Source organism: Ictalurus furcatus, chromosome 12 (assembly GCF_023375685.1).
Source record: "Ictalurus furcatus strain D&B chromosome 12, Billie_1.0, whole genome shotgun sequence".
NCBI lineage: Eukaryota > Metazoa > Chordata > Actinopteri > Siluriformes > Ictaluridae > Ictalurus > Ictalurus furcatus.
Window position 1 is genome coordinate 29,738,563 of NC_071266.1, and position 20,813 is coordinate 29,759,375.

The 20,813-nt window shown below is 39.5% G+C and overlaps 1 protein-coding gene and 1 pseudogene across 1 annotated transcript; one reads left to right on the forward strand and one right to left on the reverse strand.

Moving 5' to 3' along the window:
• The first annotated feature begins 1,646 nt into the window (after window positions 1-1,646).
• LOC128616301 (GTPase IMAP family member 8-like) lies at window positions 1,647-12,003 on the forward strand. Its single transcript, XM_053638875.1, has 3 exons — window positions 1,647-1,887; window positions 2,289-2,697; window positions 10,580-12,003. Exons 1-3 carry the CDS (start codon window positions 1,647-1,649, stop codon window positions 11,685-11,687), a joined length of 1,758 nt encoding a protein of 585 aa, XP_053494850.1. The 3' UTR covers window positions 11,688-12,003.
• Window positions 11,150-19,463, reverse strand: LOC128616019 (guanylate kinase-like; annotated as a pseudogene).
• Between the last annotated feature and the right edge of the window lie 1,350 nt (window positions 19,464-20,813).

Genomic DNA, 20,813 nt, shown 5'->3' on the forward strand with positions numbered 1-20,813 from the left:
TCTTTTTTCTCTATTGTGGTAATATTTAATCATATTTAATTAAAGTAGCACTGAACATGAATCCACATCTGGCTGGCCCAATATCTTCCTGTGACACTAAACTCACATATGATCATGTCTGCATCATTCAGGGTTTCATTTGGAGCAGGTCAGCAGAGCTTTAGGAGGGAATGAGAAGAGGGGTGTATACATATGAAAGAGAGAGAGAGAGTGTGTGTGTGTGTGTGTGTGTGGATGAGAAAATGTATATTTGAAAGAGCATGTCTGTGTGTATGAGGGAGAGGGGAGGGAGAGAGAGAGAGAGAGACCTCAGTGCCTGCAGAACTGCAACTTGACTTCATGCCAAAGGCAAAATCTGTTCATTAAAAACACGTCACAGGTTCTGATAAAAGATTTAGCTTTCCTCCCTCTTTCTACTTTTTTCAGCACCACTGCTTCGCTTCATTTTTGCTCTATCTCTACACTACATGTGTACTACACCACAGCATCCTTTTCTTAGGGAACATTTAGATTTATAGAAAGTATTACATACAGAAAACATGTAAAAATATCATGAACCCTCAAAATCACATAAAACAAAAACATGCATGAAATTTAGAGCATATTCCTTCACGTTAATGTCCATATCAGGTGTATAGAATACATAAATTCTAACCCAGGGGTGGGCAAACATTTTGACTTGTGGGCCACAATAGGTTCAGCAGCTCTGAACTTCTCCTTTAAGACGGAGTCTTATTTAACTTATGTATAACATGTTTAAGTAGCCTTAAAGGGGGCGGTGCCCCAGCACCACCCAGTGACCAGCTGCCACTGCGTTTGATCTCTTTTTAGCTGCAATTATTGTTGTGGAACATTGGTGAAAATGAGTTAGTTCCTGTTTTAATTTATGTTATAGCAGCTATAAACTCTCGTTCCCTCACGAGTCTCTCTTTATTCTCTCTCAAAGTTCATTCAGGTCAAGCAGGTCGTGTTACTGAGAAACCGCAAAAAAGCATAAACTCCTCTGTCCTGAAGATGTTGGCAACTTTACTTGTCTCATATAATAGTCTTTACTTTTTCCTCAAGATTCTGCACAGCATCCTGTTCTTAGTTTACATTCATTCAAAGTACCGTGAAAGTCATCTTTGATCATATTGAAATATTAGGCACAACGATGAGAGATTTCCCAAAACCATTCGAGCAATACCAAACCCACGGGGCTATTCGGACACCTTTCTCCATCCTCCTGGAACTGGTTAGTGAAACATAAAAGTATAATTTTATTATTATAACTTATTTCCCTCAATATTTCAGTGCAGTTTGTAATGTTTACTCTTTTCTCCCAGCTCACAAAATGCCACGGCCATAACGATGAAGACAAAGTGAGGGATAAGCTGTCTGAAATATTCCGTGGCTGTAAAAAATCACGTGATCGTTACACTCTGATTTCCACAGTCATATGTATCTGTGAGATCAGTGGGTCCAGATACTATGGGGCGTCTCTGTCCTGTGGAAATTACATAGCGAAAAAATTCATGGCTGCTGTGTCCTGTGTGCACGTTTGGCATCCCAAAGTTTCCTCTGCTGTGATGTCTGTGTTTCCAGACACCGCTGGAGAACCACATGGTATAAAACTCCCAGATACAGTAAAGTGTAGAGCCTTTGCAATGGAGGACCTGGAGAAGCTGAAAGAACCTTGTGAGACCTGCTATCAGCTTTATTCTCTTCCTGATCACACAGACCATTCAAATCACCCTGGTAACTGTGCTGAGACCGAGGCAATCAGTAATCTCCTCAAAGCAGAAAAGAGTGTGTCTGATCAGACCACCATCAATGGAGGTGATTATGATCAAAAGGAGATTAATCAAAAGATGGAAGAATACATTGAAAGCAACATCAAAAAACAGGGTACACCCTGGACAGGGTACCAATTGTCTAAAATGTATGATCGTCTAGATGAATTATCCTGAAGCTGTATGAAGCAAGCAAGACGAGCCATCTTGCTCGGAAAAGCAGGTTCAGGAAAAAGTGCATCAGGAAACAATATTACAGCAAGAAGCTCTCACCTCAAAGAAAAGTCCCACTGCTGTCACTCACAGAGAGTCTCACACAGAGCAGAGTGATCAGACACCAATGACCAAGAAATTAGTCCATTCTGGTGAGTTATTTTTCTTCTGGATTCTATCACTTCAGGTAAACAGTGTTCACAAGGTCGTTCATGTTTTATGGGTTAGTTTATAAATTAACAGTTTATATGTAATGTTTTGAAATTTTGAAGATAACTTAAATATTTTATTTTTCTTAAGCAGCACCACATCTGCGTAGAACAAAGGCAACCGTCAGCAGCAGCAGTTCTGACAGGAGGATCGTGCTGTTGGGGAAAACTGGAGCTGGCAAGAGTGCAACAGGAAACACCATCCTGGGAAAGAACCATTTCCAATCTGACTTCAGTTTTAAATCTGTCACCAAGAAGAGTGAAGTTTGTCAGGGTCGTGTTGCAGACAGTAATGTGTATGTGATCGATACTCCAGGTCTCTTTGACACATCTGCTGATCCTGATGATATAACTGAAGAGCTAGGGAAGAGTATCAGTATCAGCACCACCCATGTTTTGGACAGCCGGAGAACGCGTGGCGGAGGGGCAGGGCCGCCGACACACACGGCTGCTGAATGGCGGGTGGCACAGGAAAATTCCACCATCCAGCAGGCGACGGGAGAGTATAAAAGGGCCGATACACCGCTCGCAAGAGACAGAGGAACGAACAAGACAGGAAGTCGAGAAAGAAATGAGAGAGCTAAAGTTAAACCAGTCAAAGCAAAACAGTTTATATGTGGGGGAAAAACATAGTCCAAGCAATAATGAGAAGAGTCCAAGTGCACTGGAGTGTTTTATGAAGAAGTACAGGAAATGGATTCCTGCAGGCGTAATTGCCAGTGGTATTGTTGGTGTAGGAGCTGGCGCCTACTTGGGATATATGGTATGTGCGAAAGCTATTTGTGCCGGTGCTGCTGCTGCTGGTGTTTATTTGTATGATTCTACAAAAAACAAATGATTAAAAATATCATGATTTGAACACTTATGCACTTATTTAACCATTTATTAACTGAAATCAGATGATTTAATGTAAGATGTCTTTGGGGTTGCTTATCTGAAATTTTGTACATCTCTTAAGTCAGATTTCATAGATTTTATTTCTCCAGAGATACTGAATTCTACAAATCCTGAATTCACCAATTACCTGTAAAGTATACAAACCTGTTTACTTGTAATGAAATTTGTTTCAGAGAATACAGTAGAGTCTTTATATAAAACACTGTAGGATGCTACTACTAAAATTATGGTACCACCAGCAGACGGCGCTGTGGCTTGAGAGCACGCACGTGATTCAAGTGCACATGGACGCTAAAGTGTTGCCAGCTGTCAGCAATCAAGAGACTGGTTACTTAAACCCCTATTGTTCCTGCGCACATGGCATGGCATTAACGTAAAGTGGAGAAAGGACTAATGGTGTAAGGACTAACAGAGAAGGCGACAGAATGAATAATGGTGCCAGGTTGTGATGTCGCCATGCGCTGTCTGTTTTCCTGTTCCTTAGTTTATACCCTGTCATAGTCGAGAGTGTTTATGCTATGCCTAGTTGAGACTGCTGATGCCATGCAATAGCTAAGAGTGTTTAGGTTACACCTAGCTGAGGGTGTTTATGCCATGCCAGAGTTAAGAGTGTCTGTCATGCTCTAGTTAAATGAGGTGTTCATGCCATAGTTAGTTGATGTGTTCATGCTCTAGTTAGATGTGGTCATGCCATAATTAGGAGTGTTTCCTGCCTCATTTCTAGTTTGAGGAGAACTGTTTAAGTTAGTTAGCTGTGGTAGAGTTCCCACACCCTGTTAAGTTTCATGCTCTATGCTTTAGTTTGAGTTTTATGTTTAGATCTGGTTTCCCGCCTCCTCGTGTGTTTATCCAAGTGGCAAATAAAGACTGCACTCCTCTGCTTACTTCCTGCCTTGAGTCCTGTTTCATAACAGAATGCCATGCCAAACCATGGAAGTAGCAGGAGAGCTCCTGGTCGGGAGATGCCTGGATTACTGGCCGTGTTTCCTCTGTCCAGTTTCCACAGAGGACGGCCACCGAACTCCCGTCGGTAATGCATGGGTGGAGACACCACCCGCTGCGGTTCCTGTTCCTCAGCCAGGTGTACTTTGCCAGCCTGGTGCCCCCAAGCCTACCAAGAAACATTGTATGAACAGGACTATGATGTGTCTAAACACTTATCCTCCATAGGTCTGTTTAAACTGTGATACTGTTTCTGCCTCCTGCTTTGTAAATGTTGTGGGTTTTAACACACAGAGAAATGCATGAACTCCTGGAGAAGATAATGTCATGCTCTTGTCCATCTCACTGACAAGATCTTCTTCATGTGTTGAATGGAAAAAATCTGAAGCGTCTACAACAGTCACTCTCCTGTCTGCAATCACAGCAGTCTCCTTCTGACATCGTCTGGTAACTGATGAAGAACCAGAACCTACAGTGAATCTGCTCGTGCCTAGGATGGTGTTTCCCACAGCACTTTTTCCAACTCCAGTTTTTCCGATTAAGGTGATCCGAGCTTCTCTGAAGTTAGACCTGACTGCAGTCTGTGAAAATGGACAACATGGTTTCTCATTAGGGTGAATTCAGGTACCAAAACTTATGTGACTGCAGCCTTACAGAAATAATATAACTTAATCAGTGTGACATCATATAAGGGGGTGTGGTCACCATCAAACAGGAAGCTGACCCCAATAATATTGATGTAGGAAAAATGACGTGCTTTGGCTAGTTTTTTTATATTTAAATTTTTTTTTATCATGACCAGGGGTGTAAGCCAGCCTGGGCCTTAAGAGCTGTAGCCCCAAAGATTTTTTTCCTTGTCCTTGAATAATTGTCCACTTGGAGCAGTTTGTCACTACATAACTGAACGTCAGTGAAAGAAGACGGCTATAATTTTATATCTGCAGTGAATGGAGGTGAGACCAGACAGGCTTTACAGGAAAACGTGTGGAAACACTCGTCTTATTGGCTGACAGTCTCTCAATTCTGCCCAACGCTAGCTCAGTCACTGTGAGGAAAATGGACATAGGCCGAGCTGAAACAGAAACATCCTCTGATGCTGAGCAGGAAAACAAGACGTGTAAATGTGTACGAGTTCCAGTTTATGTGAAAATGATATGATCAGAGCAGAAGGAAAGATAATGTACTGTGCGTGGCACTTTAGCAGATAAACACGTACAGTGATAGCTTAGCAGTGTCTCCTCTGTGCTAGTGACACCAAACTAGCCTAGTTAAAAAAAGTTTTATATTTTATCGGTCTGGTCGTACCTCAGTCAGTAAGTTTACATGGACAACAATAATCCAATATTAACCTGATTAAGACCATACTCTGATTAAGAAACTAGCATATAAACAGCAATTTCTAATTACCTTAATCTGATTAAACTCATACTCAAAGTAAACACAAATCAAATTAAGACAGGTGGAGTATTCCTGTTTTAGTCACATTATCAACGTGTATTAGACACGTGTACACCTTAATCACACTATTAACACTGAGTTTTCACTGCATTGTACGACACGTACACACACGGCAGTGCTCAACCGTTTTACGGCATACAAGAGAGCATGGCGGCATCTGTATGCCGCAAAACTGTAGACGGTACCATAACAAAGACCTGTATGTTGATGCGTGAAATTCTGGAGGGACGTCAGATGGCGGTGAAGTAATGACGAGGGCTGTTAATCTAATTATGTTCTAGAACATGTAAAACGGGTACATGACATGAGTATTATAAAAGCAACTCATGTAAACACCTTAATCACATTAAGATAATAATCAGAGTAAGGTCAGTAATTGGATTACTGCTGTCCATGTAAACGTAGTCAGTGACCCACCTAAGGCAAGTTTTATAATAAATCCAACTTTTTCTGATCATGTCATACATTGACTACGTTTACATGGACAGCAGTAATCCAATAGTGCTCCAGTCTCCTGTCCTGCGGAGGAGGTTGTCCTGCTGTTCTGCCATGCAAATGTCATTCCGCTTTCATGCTCCACCATGGACGTCCCTCTGCTTTCCTGCACTGCTGTGTATGTCCTTCTGCCTCCCTGCTCCGTTACGGAGGCCGCTCAGCCTCCTAGTTTTGCTGGGGACATTTTGCCCAGGGGGCCGGGACCACCAGATGGAGGGCGTGTATTTGGGGGGGGGGGAGTTCTGTCATGTATCAAGAAATGCTGCAGTTCTCATCAGCCACTGCATCACATGTCACATGACCACCTGCACCTGACTCGCGTTTCTGTTGATGAGCACACTTTTGTATATAGACATTGTCTGCACTGTTTCCCTGTCTTTCGTTGTCTTAGACTTCTGTCTTACGTCACGGGGTTTTGTTTCATGCCACAGTGTTATGCCAAGTTGTCTTAGTGTCTTTGTTTTATTGTACGTTTATTTAATGTTATAATTTGCGTTTGCTTCCGAAACCATCCTTGAATCGTGACAATATTAACTGAGCTCCAACAGCATTACAGCAGATCTCTGAAGTGCATGAGATCATCCAGCTGAGCACACTCATCATTAACTGACGTCTCTTTGAGGTGACGCTTGAGAGAGAGAGAGAGAGAGAGAGAGAGAGAGAATATTCCATTCGACTTGCTCTCTCCTCACATCTCATCACTACATCCTTCCCTCTCATCCTAAAGGGGGTGGAGCTAAGACACAAGGAAACGAGGGTGCAATAAGAAATGAACCCCCACTGCTTTTCACTGACTGCCCGTGTTAGGGTGTTTTCACATACGCAGTGTTTAGTTTAGTTAAACACACAGAACCCTGTGTGTTTCTCTCAGATATTTTTCTGTAGATGTGAGCTGATAAACTGAGGCAGAGGTCTGTGGTCTTGTGGTCTAGAGATTTGGACTATCCATCCATCCATCAATTATCTACCGCTTACTCCTTTTTCAGGGTCGCTGGGAACCTGGAGCCTGTCCCAGGGAGCATGGGGCACAAGGCGGGGTACACCCTGGACAGGGTGCCAGTCCATCGCAGGGCACACACACATACACACTCACACACCCATTCATACACTACGGACACTTTACACACTCCAGATTTGGACTAATGAACAGAAAAAAGTAAATAACAGTTTTCAAAGTGAAACACAAAATGTTTACAGTAGTCATGTCTATAATTATGTAGTAATAAAGTGTTGCTCCGGGTTCTCTCCGTGTGCTCACGGGATTTTATGATTTGTATGTGCACTTGTTTAAATGATATTACCTTTTCTTCCGTGCTCGTATTTCTGACCAATGACTGAAGGAGTTGTACGCATGCGCGTTCAGCCTACACCGTTCGGAACCCTCTCGCATGTGATCGTTTCCTGAAAAGAGAAGATTTTAACTGAGAAATTAACACCGCTTTTAACGCGGAACATGTCGAGTCCAGGTACAGACAGTACACTTAAATTAGTTATAAACACACACCAGCAGTTCTGCTTGTTTAAATGTCAGAAATGTTTTGTTTTAGGTTTACTTTCGGTTTCAGTGCTACGACTGCGTCAGGAATACAAGCATCAGGTCATCATGACCATAATAAGTCTAATGCATATGATTGTTTATTTTAATTCATATCTATTATCTTATTATTTCTAGAGAGGAAGGACGAGGGTGAAGAGAAGAAACCATCAGGAAGAGCTAGTCCTGATTTAGACCGTCCAAACAGTAGGACACACACACACACACACACACACACAGACACAGACAGTCAGACACACACACAAATTTCCCAAATTAAAAAAATAACATGGAAAGTATACAGAACATGATTAATAATAATGGTTTAATCATGGCCGTGGTCGTGCTGAGACTGTATTATGTGGCTGAATAAAAGCATTTGCAATAGTTCACTCCAGACCGTAATTGTGTGGGTCGGCCTCGTGTTAGACACACCCCAGACATGCCCCAACGCCCCTTCACTCCACCCCACACCACAGCATGCTCCCAGTGCACCAAATAACTCCTGTGTTAGCAGAAATCATGCTGCGCTTCAGAAAGAAAACAAAAATGTAAAGACATGAAAGATAGTAACACTGGCAGTGCTTCTCCAAGGTGGAGTATTTAATTTTTGCTGAAGGAATTAAACTTGATGTGGAGTAAGTGATGTAGCTCGGACAGGTCTGTAAATGCAGTCTGTACAAAGCTTTGAACTGTTTCAGTGGCCTTCTTTACATAACGAATCCAGCAGAAAGTAGATCAATTTTTATCACTTAGAGAGTCATGTAAGGAGATGCTAGGCTATACAGCTATGCTAACAATGCTAATAGTAAGTTCTGCTGAAAATAGCTGAAAACTTATCAATAAACAACAGGGCAGCAGAAGCTCTTAACCATCTTCATAAAACACTATGAGTCAAATTTCACTTGTGTCTAGTGCTATAACTGTCGAGTGCTGATTTTACATCTCATGCTGCTGAATGGCTGAGTGAGCAAAAGCTAAATGCTAATTTTGCATAAAGAAATTAAACAAAATTTTAAAATAATTCAGAACAGTTATGAATGTATAATGTGCACATAAGTCTACTTATCAGTTTAACATGACAATCGCGTTCATGTCTATACGTGTCCTTAAAATTGTGCTTGAACTCTTGGATGTTGTATTATAATGGAAGCATTGAACAAAGAATTTAAATCTTTGGTTTGTGAAGATTACATGTAAAGATGCAAGATTCATTAATTGATTCATTAAGGAACAAATGAACAAATAAATCCACGGATAATTGGTTTTCTCATTATCAGAGTCAGTCACCATCTCGCGCTCCATCATGAATAATGATGAAGGACGAGTGTGTCTAACTTCAATAATTGATGGGAACCTTTTTTCTGGCTGCTCCCTTAAACGAGATGTTGAGAAATACAATCAGACTGACACACAGCTGAGAAATGTAGTTAAGGTAGTCACGTCACTATTTTAGTTAACTACTATTACTTCCCCAACACTGGAGCATATTATTAAACTTTCTCTACCACATAATTGTCATTTTGACTAAATAATATTCTACTTCACACAGTATCAGGCACTTTCTTTCTTACATTAGGACAGCTTTATACATGTATATACTATATATGTATAGTCAACGGAGCATCAGAGCATCGGAGCACAATTTCTTGTGGTATTCTCTGTGCAGGTCATCATGATATTTGAGCATCAACCCTGTAAGCTGGTTGTTATCTGTGCTTTAGTGTCAGTCTTTATTGGCTAGTTTAATTAAACTGTGAATTGAGTTGGTTCACAGACTGTTTTGCTTTTTTGATAAGATTATATATGACTGATGGTTTTAATGAATGTATTTTTAAGTGTCTGAAGTGGGGAAGGATGAGCGCTCAGAGCAACAACCGTCAGGAAGACACAGTCTACAAGGTATTTGATATTTTATGTAATTAACTGCATAGATTTTTGAAGATAAACATTTATTTTGAAATTGATGCATGCAACACGTTCCAAAAAGTTGTGACAGGGGCAGTTTAGGACTAATAGCGATGTGAGAAGTTGAAATAAGAAGGTGATGTGAAACAGGTGAGGCGATCGTCTATCATAGTGTATAAGGAGCCTTCAGAAAAGGTCTAATCCTTCAAGAGTGAGAACGGGTCGAGGTTCACCGATCTGCCAACAGATATGTTGGAAGAACATTCCCCAAAGACACATCGGTAGGATTTTGGGCATTTCACCTTCTATAGCGCACAATATAATGAAAAGATTTGAGGAATCCGGTCAAATCTCGGTGCGTAAAGGGCGACGCCGAAAACCACTTCTGAATGTGTGTGATCTCCAATCCCTCAGACGTCACCGTCTTAAAAACCGTCATGAGTCTGTAACGGAGATCCTGACATGGGCTCGGGAATACTTTGGTAAACCTTTGTCAGTCGACACCATTCGCCGCTGCATCCACAGATGCAAGTTAAGGCTTTACTGTGCAAAGCAGAAGTAATACATCAACACTGTCCAGAAGCTCCGCCCACTTCTCTGGGTTCGGTCTCATCTGAGATGAACAGTAGCGCAGTGGAGTCGTGTTTTGTGGTCTGACGAGCCGACATTTCAAATAGTTTTTGGACATATTCTGGAGCAACATCTTCTGCCATCCAGCGCAGGACAACGCCAAACCACATTCTGCCCAGATTACAAGCTAAGGCAACAAAGTCCTCGTACAGTTGCTCAGCTGAAAAAATGCATAATTTTTGATGGATGAATGGGGAAAATTCCACTTGCTAACTTAACCAACTGGAGTCTTCACTCAGCGTCCAAACACTTAATAAATGTTATTAAAAGAAAAGGTGATGATACACAGCGGGAAACAGTCAACTGTCCCAACTCTTTTTGGAGTGTGTTGCAGTCATCAGATTTGAAATGAGTGTATATTTTCAAAAATAAATTTAATTCACAAAGTAAAACATCAAAAAATCTGTTTTCAGTATAGTACAGTGTGAACTGAATTTTCAAACGACTATTTGTGTTGTTTTTTTTTTTTTTGCATTTTCCATACCTTCCCAACTTTTTTGGAATTGGGGTTGTACTCCTAGCAAGGCCAAATCCCAACATAGGGCCATATACAGACAACAAACATTTTATTTTCTTCATGCAGCACGACATCTGCGTAGAACAAAGGCAACCGTCAGCAGCAGCAGTTCTGACAGGAGGATCATGCTGTTGGGGAAAACTGGAGCTGGCAGGAGTGCAACAGGAAACACCATCCTGGGAAAGAACCAGTTCAAATCTGACTTCAGTTTTGAATCTGTCACCAAGAAGAGTGAAGCTTGTCAGGGTCGTGTTGCAGACAGTAATGTGCGTGTGATCGATACTCCAGGTCTCTTTGACACATCTGCTGATCCTGATGATATAGCTGAAGAGCTAGGGAGGAGTATCTATTTGTCTGGTCCAGGACCTCATGCTTTCCTCATTGTTCTGCAATTGGGCATTTTTACAGATCAGGAAATGCAAATTATTGATCAAATTGAAATGATATTTGGAGAGGAAGTGAGGAAATATACAATGGTTCTCTTTACCCATGGAGACCTGTTAGATAAAGAGAATAAGACTGTAGAGGAACTCATTAAAAAGAACGAGGCTTTAAATAAACTTGTCCAGCAGTGTGGAGGTGGATATCATGTCTTTAATAATAAAGCCCTGAGAAACACAGAGCAGGTCAGTGATCTGCTGCAGAAGATAGACAGAATGGTGGAGAAGAATGGAGGAACCTGTTACTCCAATGAGATGTTTGAGGAAGCAGCAAGACTCAGACAGGAGGAGGAGGAGAGAGTGAGGAGAGATGAAGAAGAAAGAAAACAAAGAGAGGAAGAAGAAAGACAGAACGAAATAGAACATGTACAGAGAGAGACAGAGGCAAGAACAAGAGAGAAAATAAAGAAAGAAAGACAGAAAGAAATAGAATGTGTACAGAGAGAGACAAGAGTAAGACAGGAAACGAGAGATCTAAAAGTCCAGGAAGATTCATATGCAGAGGGGAGAATTGGTCCAGGCAATAAAGAGAAAATGAAGGGTAGTTTTATGAAAAAGTACTGGAAGCATATTCTTGCAGGTTCAATTCTCTGTAGTCCTATAGGGATAGTTGGTGCTGCTGCTGCTGCTGGTGTTTGTTATTTGTATGATTCTAGAAAAAAAAAAGATTGATGATTTGAGTCATGAGTCATGATTTGAATGTACCCTACAATTTCATAATCCACCTTAAGCACGTATTGAACCATTTATTAACTGAAATCAGATGATTTAATGTAATAGAGGTCTTTGGGGTTGCTTATCTGAAATTTTGTATCTCTCTTATTAAGTCAGATTTCATATAGATTTTATTTTCTCCAGAGATACTGAATTCTACAAATCCTGAATAATTCACCAATTACCTGTAAAGTATGAATCCTGTTTACCTGTAGTGAAATTTGTTAAAGGGAATACTGTATAATAATAATAATAATAATAATAATAATAATAGTTTTTTGCATGCGTGTTTAAAATCTAGTGACAGTTGTGTTGATGTATTCTACATTACATTTACAGTTCCGTTTATTCCACTGAGCATTAGCAGGATTATGGCCAGTGTTCAGTATGAATGTGTTAATTCATACATTTATTAACTTTTTTATTATGTGAAGATTCTGTGTAAGTATAAAGTAAAGCAATAATAAAATACTATTGTTAGGAGTAGTACTATAACTCATATACAAATAATTATATATATATATAACATTTCTTACACCGCAGTGGCCATTTCCTGAAATACTTCATATTAATTTTTATTTGTTGCAGAAATGAGTGGGAATTTATCACAGATGAGTTTATTAATATCTGCTATCACACTTGTTTTTCGTCACGTTTATATATATTTGTAATGTTATGGTTGTTCTGTTTATATACAAGCTGTTTACTGAGACACACACACTCCGCCCAAAAATACAATGAGGAATCTCACTGTTCAGCTATAATTACTGAATTACACACATTTCACTGCTTCTTCATTATTGTCATGGTGTGTTATTGTATTTCATTGTTATATGAAAGTATATTTCTGTAAAGCTGCTTTGAGACTAGTGTAAAAAGCGCTATACAAATAAAACTGAATTGAATTGAATATTAAATTGAGGTGGCCTCCGTAAGGAATATCACACAACAGGCCGTGCTGTTAAACGTTAATAATGCACGCCTGTGAGTGAGTGATAGTGAGGTTTGGTGGAGTATATTATTTTCATATAACAGCTTATGCTACTGCAGGATTGCCAATGATTACAATATTTCATTTATACGTGAATGACACGTCACACATTTGAACAAGATTTAATGTTGTGGAACATCCAAGAGATCAGTTAGTTCCTGTTCTCATTGAAATTATAGCACAGATAAACAGTCGTTCTTCACCAGCTCCTCTTTCTCTCTTATACAAATATGAGCACACACAGAGAGAGAAAAAGAGAGAGATGTAACAATATTACATCTTACTGAAGATAAAATTAAATAACTAAGGTCCTATAACTAACTTGGAAGTAGAAGTATTTTCTCCTGTCCTGCATTTATGTAGGGTGGATGTTTACAACATGCCTGATGTCCAAACTTTAACTAGAACATAATCATAGCATAATAGAAATACCAGTTAGAGTTTATTCTATGGCTCTTACATCACTTATTGAATTAAGTGAACTGTTGCGACACATTAATACAGAAAACTAGTTCAAACCAGCGCACTCTCAACAATCTACAGTGTAATATAGCTAGGTAGTTAAGACTGAAATTAAAATGAAGATTATTAAGATTTCAGCTCATCCATGATCTACTGTCCCTGGAGACGCATGGGCATGCAAGGGAAATGTGCAGACATTAAAGACAGATAGACAAAATAATAGAAGTGTAACAATACACTCCAGTCATGATTCATATTGATTCTTGATACTGGTATCACAAATCAATTCGATTCTCTTTCCAACATGCATAAGGGCTATACAATAATTCCCTTAATCAGATCATATTAAAAGTTTTTTTTAAGGAAGCTAAATGGCATTTGGACCACCATACTCGATACTACTCATAATAAAAGACAATTTAAACATTATTCTTTCATGCTATGATTAAAAAAATCATATGGTTTACCAAATGCAGGGTTTGCATTCGTGCCTTATGAATGTCGCACTCGTAACACGACGGTTTTTGTGCATGTGTTGCTTAATGAACTTGATATACAGTACGACACATTTGTTATGATCCTGTACAAATGACATACTTCTTTAAGTATACTGATCAAGCGCAGATTAAAAGAAAAATAAAGTTAAGAACAAAGTGGAAAAAAAGCCTAATAATAAAGCTCATTCTACTCCACTAATAAATAATCATGAGGTATCATTAGTATTCCCATCGCCATTGTCATTACATTAAATTGCCTTCTAGAAAAAAATAAAATAATAACTAAATGATTAGACCCTTATAATAACAACAATAAATAATAAATAACACGCGACTACGATAAACAATGCACATGATCAAAAATAGTGAACGGTAGTATTTCAAAGAATGCATAATCTTTTACTGATTGTCTGTTTGTTGGACACAAACTACAGTGAGATTTGCAGTATATCTGCAGAACTATTAAAAATAAATAAAAATGTATTGTTCTACATTCATGTGTGTGGTGTTTTCCAAGAAGACATAAAAACTTAATGTGTTAACTATTATGGACATTCCTGTATTACAAGTTAGAAACAAGACCAATGATATGAATGACCCAGCAAATATCCCAATTAAATGGCCCAAAAGGCTTAACCCAACATTTTTTAGAGTGTATATATTCTGAGACACGCAATTTTTTTCTTAACAGTATCTCACAATTATTCTGAGGTAGTAGCAATCTTGTGTTTAGTCTTTCTACCTGGTTTTGGGCACTAGTAGGAGCACCCGTTCGCAAGGTTGGAACTCCCAAGGCTGCGCGGGACGGTTGTACACCATTCTCTGTTCTTCCTGGGCGGCTCGCATGTGCTCCTGAAATATCGGGGTTACCCGGTCAATCTTCTCTTGCATCTGCTGCATGTAGTCAATGACAGAGCAGAGTGGGGACGGTTGCTCCTCCCATGCTACACCTCACTGTATCTGGGAGTTTTATTCTATGTAGTTCTCCAGCATCGTCAGGAAACACAGCAGAGGAAACTTTGGAATGCCAAACATGTAGACAGGGCAAGCAGTCATGATGTTTTTCGCTATGTCACTTCCACAGGACAGAGACGCTCCGTAGTGTCTGGATTCACCGCTCTCACAGATACACATGACTCCTTATACTTCCCCAATGTTTTGGACAGTGTGTCTTTTACTGTCTCTTCATTGTTTTGACTGTAGCATTTCACAACCTGCAAAAAATATTTTTAACATGCAAAATGTAAAAAAAAAAATGACACCAAACTATATTGGTGCAGAACCTCAAAATTTAACAAACAATTTTCTGTATATAATTTGTTTAAATACAAATCACGCTTCACTAACCAGTTCTAGAAAGTAGGAGAAAGGAGTCTGTAGAGGCACGTGGGTTCGGTAAATGGCGTGTGTGTGTGTGTGTGTGGAATGTTGCCGTCTCCGAGTGCTGGTCTTCGGACGTTGGACCTTCAGGCTATGGTGGTGTTTTTTACTTTTTGGATTTCCTGGAGCAGAGCTGCTTTTAATTTCTCGTACCCTTTGTCCAGAATATCGTTAGTGATGACCACGTCAGACTGAGCCGCTTCTTTACTGAACTCCTGTCGATGAGTGCAACCTGGAGTCGCTTCTGTAAACTCTCCTCAGACTCGGTCTGTCTCGCCCTTAACCTCTTCTCCAGCACGTCCATGGATGGAGGTTGGATGGAGACGTAGACGGGGTTTAAATTAGTTTTCCTGATGCTCTTCACTCCCTGCATGTCGATGTCCAAAATGCAAATCAGATTTTGGGCCTGAATGGCCTGGACTGCTGCTTTACTCGTTCCGTAAATGTTCCCCGAGAACTCTGCGCTCTCAATAAAATCTCCTTTAGCGATTCCCGCCTGCATTTCCTCCCTGCTCACGTAATGATAATCTTTTCCATCCTCCTCTCCTGGATGAGGTTTCCGTGTCGTATGGGAGACGCTGAAGCCGAAGATGCCATCAAACTCTTTGAGAGGCTTTTTGAGTAGTGTGCTTTTCCCAGCACCTAAGGGACTGCTAAAAACCACCGGCCTCGGTCCTGCCATCACTGTTTCTTTAAGGTCTTCTCTCAGTCCATGTGCTGTTATCTCCACAGAAAAGTGTGTTTTTGGTCAAAGTTTTTATTTCTGTTGTTGCTGAAACCCTGCTGCAGCGCCTGTTACTGAAAGCTCTGCGGGATACCTTCTGCGCGTCACACCTGTGCCCGGTTTGTGCAACGTCAGCGAAATGAAGGAAAAATGAAGTGAGGGAGTGGTGCTGAAAAAAGGAGAAAGAGGGAGGAAAGCTAAATCTTTTATCCAAACCTGTGACGTGTTTTTAATGAACAGATTTTGCTTTTGGCATGAAGGCAAGTTGCAGTTCTGCAGGCGCTGAGGTCTCGGTCTCGGTCTCTCTCTCCCTCTCTCTCTCCCTCCCCTCTCCCTCATACACACAGACATGCTCTTTCAAATATACATTTCCTCATCCACATACACACACACACACACTCTCTCTCTCTCTCATATGTTTACACCCCTCTTCTCCTCCTCATTCCCTCCTAAAGCTCTGCTGACCTGCTCCAAATGAAACCCTGAATGATGCAGACATGATCATATGTGAGTTTAGTGTCACAGGAAGATATTGGGCAATCCAGATGTGGATTCATGTTCAGTGATACTTTAATTGAATATGATTAAATATTACCACAATAGAGAAAAAAGAAGAATATATATATATATATATTTTTCAGAATATACACGTTTAATAAAGAACCAAACAAACTACAAAAAAACACTATGACTTGGAGGCAAAACACTGAGGAAAAGACTAAACATAAACCAAAGAACAAAACACAGCGACAGGGACAAAGGCAAAGAAAGACAAACGTGAGACAAGGAATGCAGTGCAAACTGTGGCTGTATACATGAGTGCTTGTTAACAGAAATGTGATTCAGGTGCAGGTGGTCATGTGACTATGATGCGGTGGCTGCTGAGAACTATAGTTCAGAGTTCTTTCTCTGATTTCATGACAACTGTATTGTATCCTGTTAATTTACATTTTAATTTATTTATTCATTTTCATATGATTCATTTTCATATGATTCATTTACCTTTTCTCTTCTCTCCTCCCTTCCCTTTCCCAAATATTTCATTGAGAAGAAGAAAAAGAACAAAACAAACAAAAAAAACAAAACAAAATTAAAAGTGTCCCCCCCCCCCCCCCCCCCCCCCGAGACTCGATAGTAGTCTTCATATGAACTATGTCATCGGTGCAACCGGAGAGAGCGTGCCCCATTTCCCCAACAGTACCTTTCAGTGTTGATATGGTAGCCTCGGTAGCGACTTTATCACCAGCCTGCTGTGTCTTCATGGCCGTCAGTGAGGCGGTGTGTTATGATGGGGTGTGTTGTGGACCGGGTGTGGAGGTCCACTCAGGAACTGAAAGTCCAGGGACACTTTTTGGTCCCAGTTCACCCCTGATTATTGTTATTAATGCTGAAAATTTAAATATCCATGTTAAAATACTGAAATGAGGGCCCTCTAAACACTAAATCCACCCCGTGTCTGTATGTAAGTAAAATGGTCTGCACTTATATAGCGCTTTTATCCAAAGCACTGTACACTGTCTCATTCACCCATTCACCAGTGGTAGTAGAGCTGTGATGCAAGGTGCTAACTTTCCATTGGGAGCAACTCGGGGTTCAGAGTCTTGCCCAAGGACACTTCGGCATGTGGAGTCACGTGGCCCAGGAATCGAACTGCCAACCCTACTATTAGTGGACGACCCGCTCTACCACCTGATCCACAGCCACCCTGTGAATTTGAAATTTGAAAATTCTGATTGAAAATGTTACGCTTACACTAAATTTTGTTTTGGAACACTGTCAGTAACAGGGAACCCCAGATTGCGATCCAATCACTGTTGTGCGTACTATGCAGGCTGGCGTCACATACGGTCTTTCCTGTGGTGAAATTTTGAGGCTTGTTATCTCTACTGGGTAAAAGAGCTCTGGAGTGGGACTCTCATCTGTGTGTTAGAGTGTGTATAGCACTCTGATCCGGATCTGAGTGTTATGAAGTTCATAAATACTAACACTTGTATTAAATTCATGTGACTGCATGTTCTGTACTGAACACCCCATATCCATTAAGTTCACACAGATACATGTACCACTGCAGTACTTACCAATATGCTATGAAAATATCAAGAAAGGATTTAAAAACTAATTCGATAAGGTTTCAGGTAGTGGTGTGTCATTTGAATTTGCTTACCTAAAGCTTCATCCTTCCATCCAGGAAGTAAACCCAATGTTCCCAGGCACTGGAACACAGAAACAGAGGAGACAGTAATAAGCATCAGTTGTTAGGTTGTGTGTGAATGCTCTCTCTAAACAATTTCCCCATAAACTATGCATGTATACACTGAACAACAGCCTCAACATTAGCTACGGGGTCATCAGCATCCCAGATGTTTAACCCATTAATCCCCAGAACATCTCCTGGTGGTGGGGCAGCATCCATCTTGCTTCATCTGGATAAGGGATCCCCTCTAATATCTCTCATCCTTGTCTTCCAATCCAGACATCCTTCACGAGCTATAACGTACCTGTATATCATAATGCCCTGACGCAGCCATATGAGACATAATACTGAGGGGCGACTCGGTGCACTACTGGTATCATCACACACACTGTCATATGGCTCATCAACTTCAGTTCAAGCCTTCCCCAAATATCACCCAAGTTGCCCATTCTTTCTTTCTGCGTACTTTTTAAACTTCATTTTTAACCCCAGCCAGAAGATCCCCTTCTCAGCAGCTTAACAAATGCAAACATCCTAGTGTGGAAATGTTGGACATAATAACGGATATAACAGCCTTAACGTCTGTTGGTTGAAGACTGTGGAGGAAATAGACAAGAACTCCGAACTGATTTCAGATTTTTTCGTATAAATTGCGTGTATTTTGTAGTTAATTGTTAGATAAGTTAGTTACTTAGTTTATTTTTCATTACAGTTCCCATATATAGTATATTAGTGATATAGTGTACAGTGTGATAAGTTAGATTTACTACAGTTAAAGGTTTGTAGTTTATTTAGTGTACAGTTGTGTGTGTATATACTGTTCATACGTGTTTGTGTAGAAGATTAGTTTATACGAGGTTTGTAGTTTATTTAGTGTACAGTTAGTGTTCATATCGTAGGTTAAGGATTTTAGGGTTTAGAAGGTCGCAGCTTCATTACATCACTGTCTCCATGACAACTGGCACATACAGTTATATTTGTGGTAAATAAATGTATTCATTTATATAAAATTCGGCCAAGTTTTTCATTTCGGTGCATCCCTAATATTTTATTTTTATATATTATATATAGCTCGTGATGAAGAACCTGTGGAAAGAATTAACTCTTGAATATTAGAAAAGTAAACATTTAGTGTGGTTATAATTGAACACATTTTAATGTTTAAATCATGGGGAAATCTGACCTTTTAAAGGGGTTTCTGTACCCGCGGTCTTCCAGCGACACGCCTCCCAGCCGTGCTGTGTGCATATGACCGGCGGATATGACGCAACTTCCTGTTTACCTGTGGGTTACTGGCGCCACCTAGTGTACTGGAGTCTAGGGCTGACTACTGAGCAAACACTGAAAAGTAGTTGTAGAAGCGGATCATAAAAACATCAGGCGCCAGTGCAAGTATCTTCTGGACCAAATCACAACAACAACAACAACAATAATAATCACAATAATAATTCCCCTCCTGAGTTTGTAGAAAGATGAGGATCACTTCATGAACTTATTCCTCAGGTCACAGTTGGATGTAGACCGTGCAGAACATTGATTCAGCCTGAAATTATGTACAAATACTTATCTTTTTAAAAAAATAATCTTTCAACCTTTATACATTACTACGTTAATTTAAGTGAATTAAATTTTTATTAATATTTAAATGATACATTTAAACACGAACATTTTAACTAGCAACAATTTACAAATTGTTTATTTAAAAACAAAACCATGTGCTAAGACTTTAGTTTTATATGCTTTATGTCACAAAAAAGAACACGTATTAAGTTTAATATAAACACGATATTAAGTATTACAATATTAAGTAATTAAGTAAACATCCAACTTAATTTAATAAAAGTAGGGGTAACACTTTACAATAAGGTTTCATTAGTTAACTACTTTAGTTCACATGAGGTAAGAATGAACAATACTTCTACAGCATTTATTCATCTTAATTTCAACATATACACATACATTATTAACATCAAAAACTGTATTTGTTAACATTAGTTAATGCACTGTGAACTAACATGAAGAAACCATGAACAACTGTATTTTTATTAACTAATATTAACAAAGATGAATAAATACTGTAACAAATGTATTGTTCATGGTTAGTTCATGTTTGTTAATACATTAACGAATGAGAGCTTATTGTAAAGTCTTACCAAAATATGAATCTTTAATAAAAGTAAAAGCACTTTGAACAGTATGGTGGGGAGTTGGGGGTACAGTTTGAGATATATATATATAAATTTAGGTTTATATCTGTTTTCTCAGCCTTTATAACTCTGTTAAATATGTCCTCCAAAAAGGTAAGTTCAGTACCAAATCAAGTTATATGGTTGATACTGGTAGTTTGAGAAAAAAAAAAACAGGTAAAATCTGGAAATGTAGTTTAACAATCAAAATTAAAATAAATATAAATAATAATAACAACAACAACAACAACAACAACAACAATAAATTCATTTAATCAGGAATGGAGGGTTGGAGGATGGGGACGTGGACAAATAGTGGTAGTAATAATAATAATAATAATAATAATAATAATAATAATAATAATAATAATAATAATAGATTATTATAAGACTGTCTCCGATCCCTCCGTGACCACGAGCTAAGTTAGTCCCCTCCCCGTGTCACGCCACAACAGACAGTCCTCCCGGACACTCCCCACCCCAGACTGCCACACACACACACACACACCACACTTAGCCTGTTTTATTTATTTATTTATTTATTTATTTATTTTTGATGTAATAGGTGTGTATGTGTGACAACTAGTGTGTGATGCATTAAAAAAGCAAGGTGTGCAGTGTAGAACCAGCCCAGTGCCAAGCCAAGGCCA

Coding starts and splice junctions, on each gene's coding strand:
- LOC128616301 (XM_053638875.1), top strand. CDS start 1,647: ATGGAGGACCTGGAGAAGCTGAAAGAACCTTGTGAGACCTGCTATCAG. Junction 1,888..2,288: donor AAGCAACATCAAAAAACAGG/GTACACCCTGGA, acceptor TTTCTTAAGCAG/CACCACATCTGCGTAGAACA. Junction 2,698..10,579: donor ATCCAGCAGGCGACGGGAGA/GTATAAAAGGGC, acceptor TTGTACTCCTAG/CAAGGCCAAATCCCAACATA.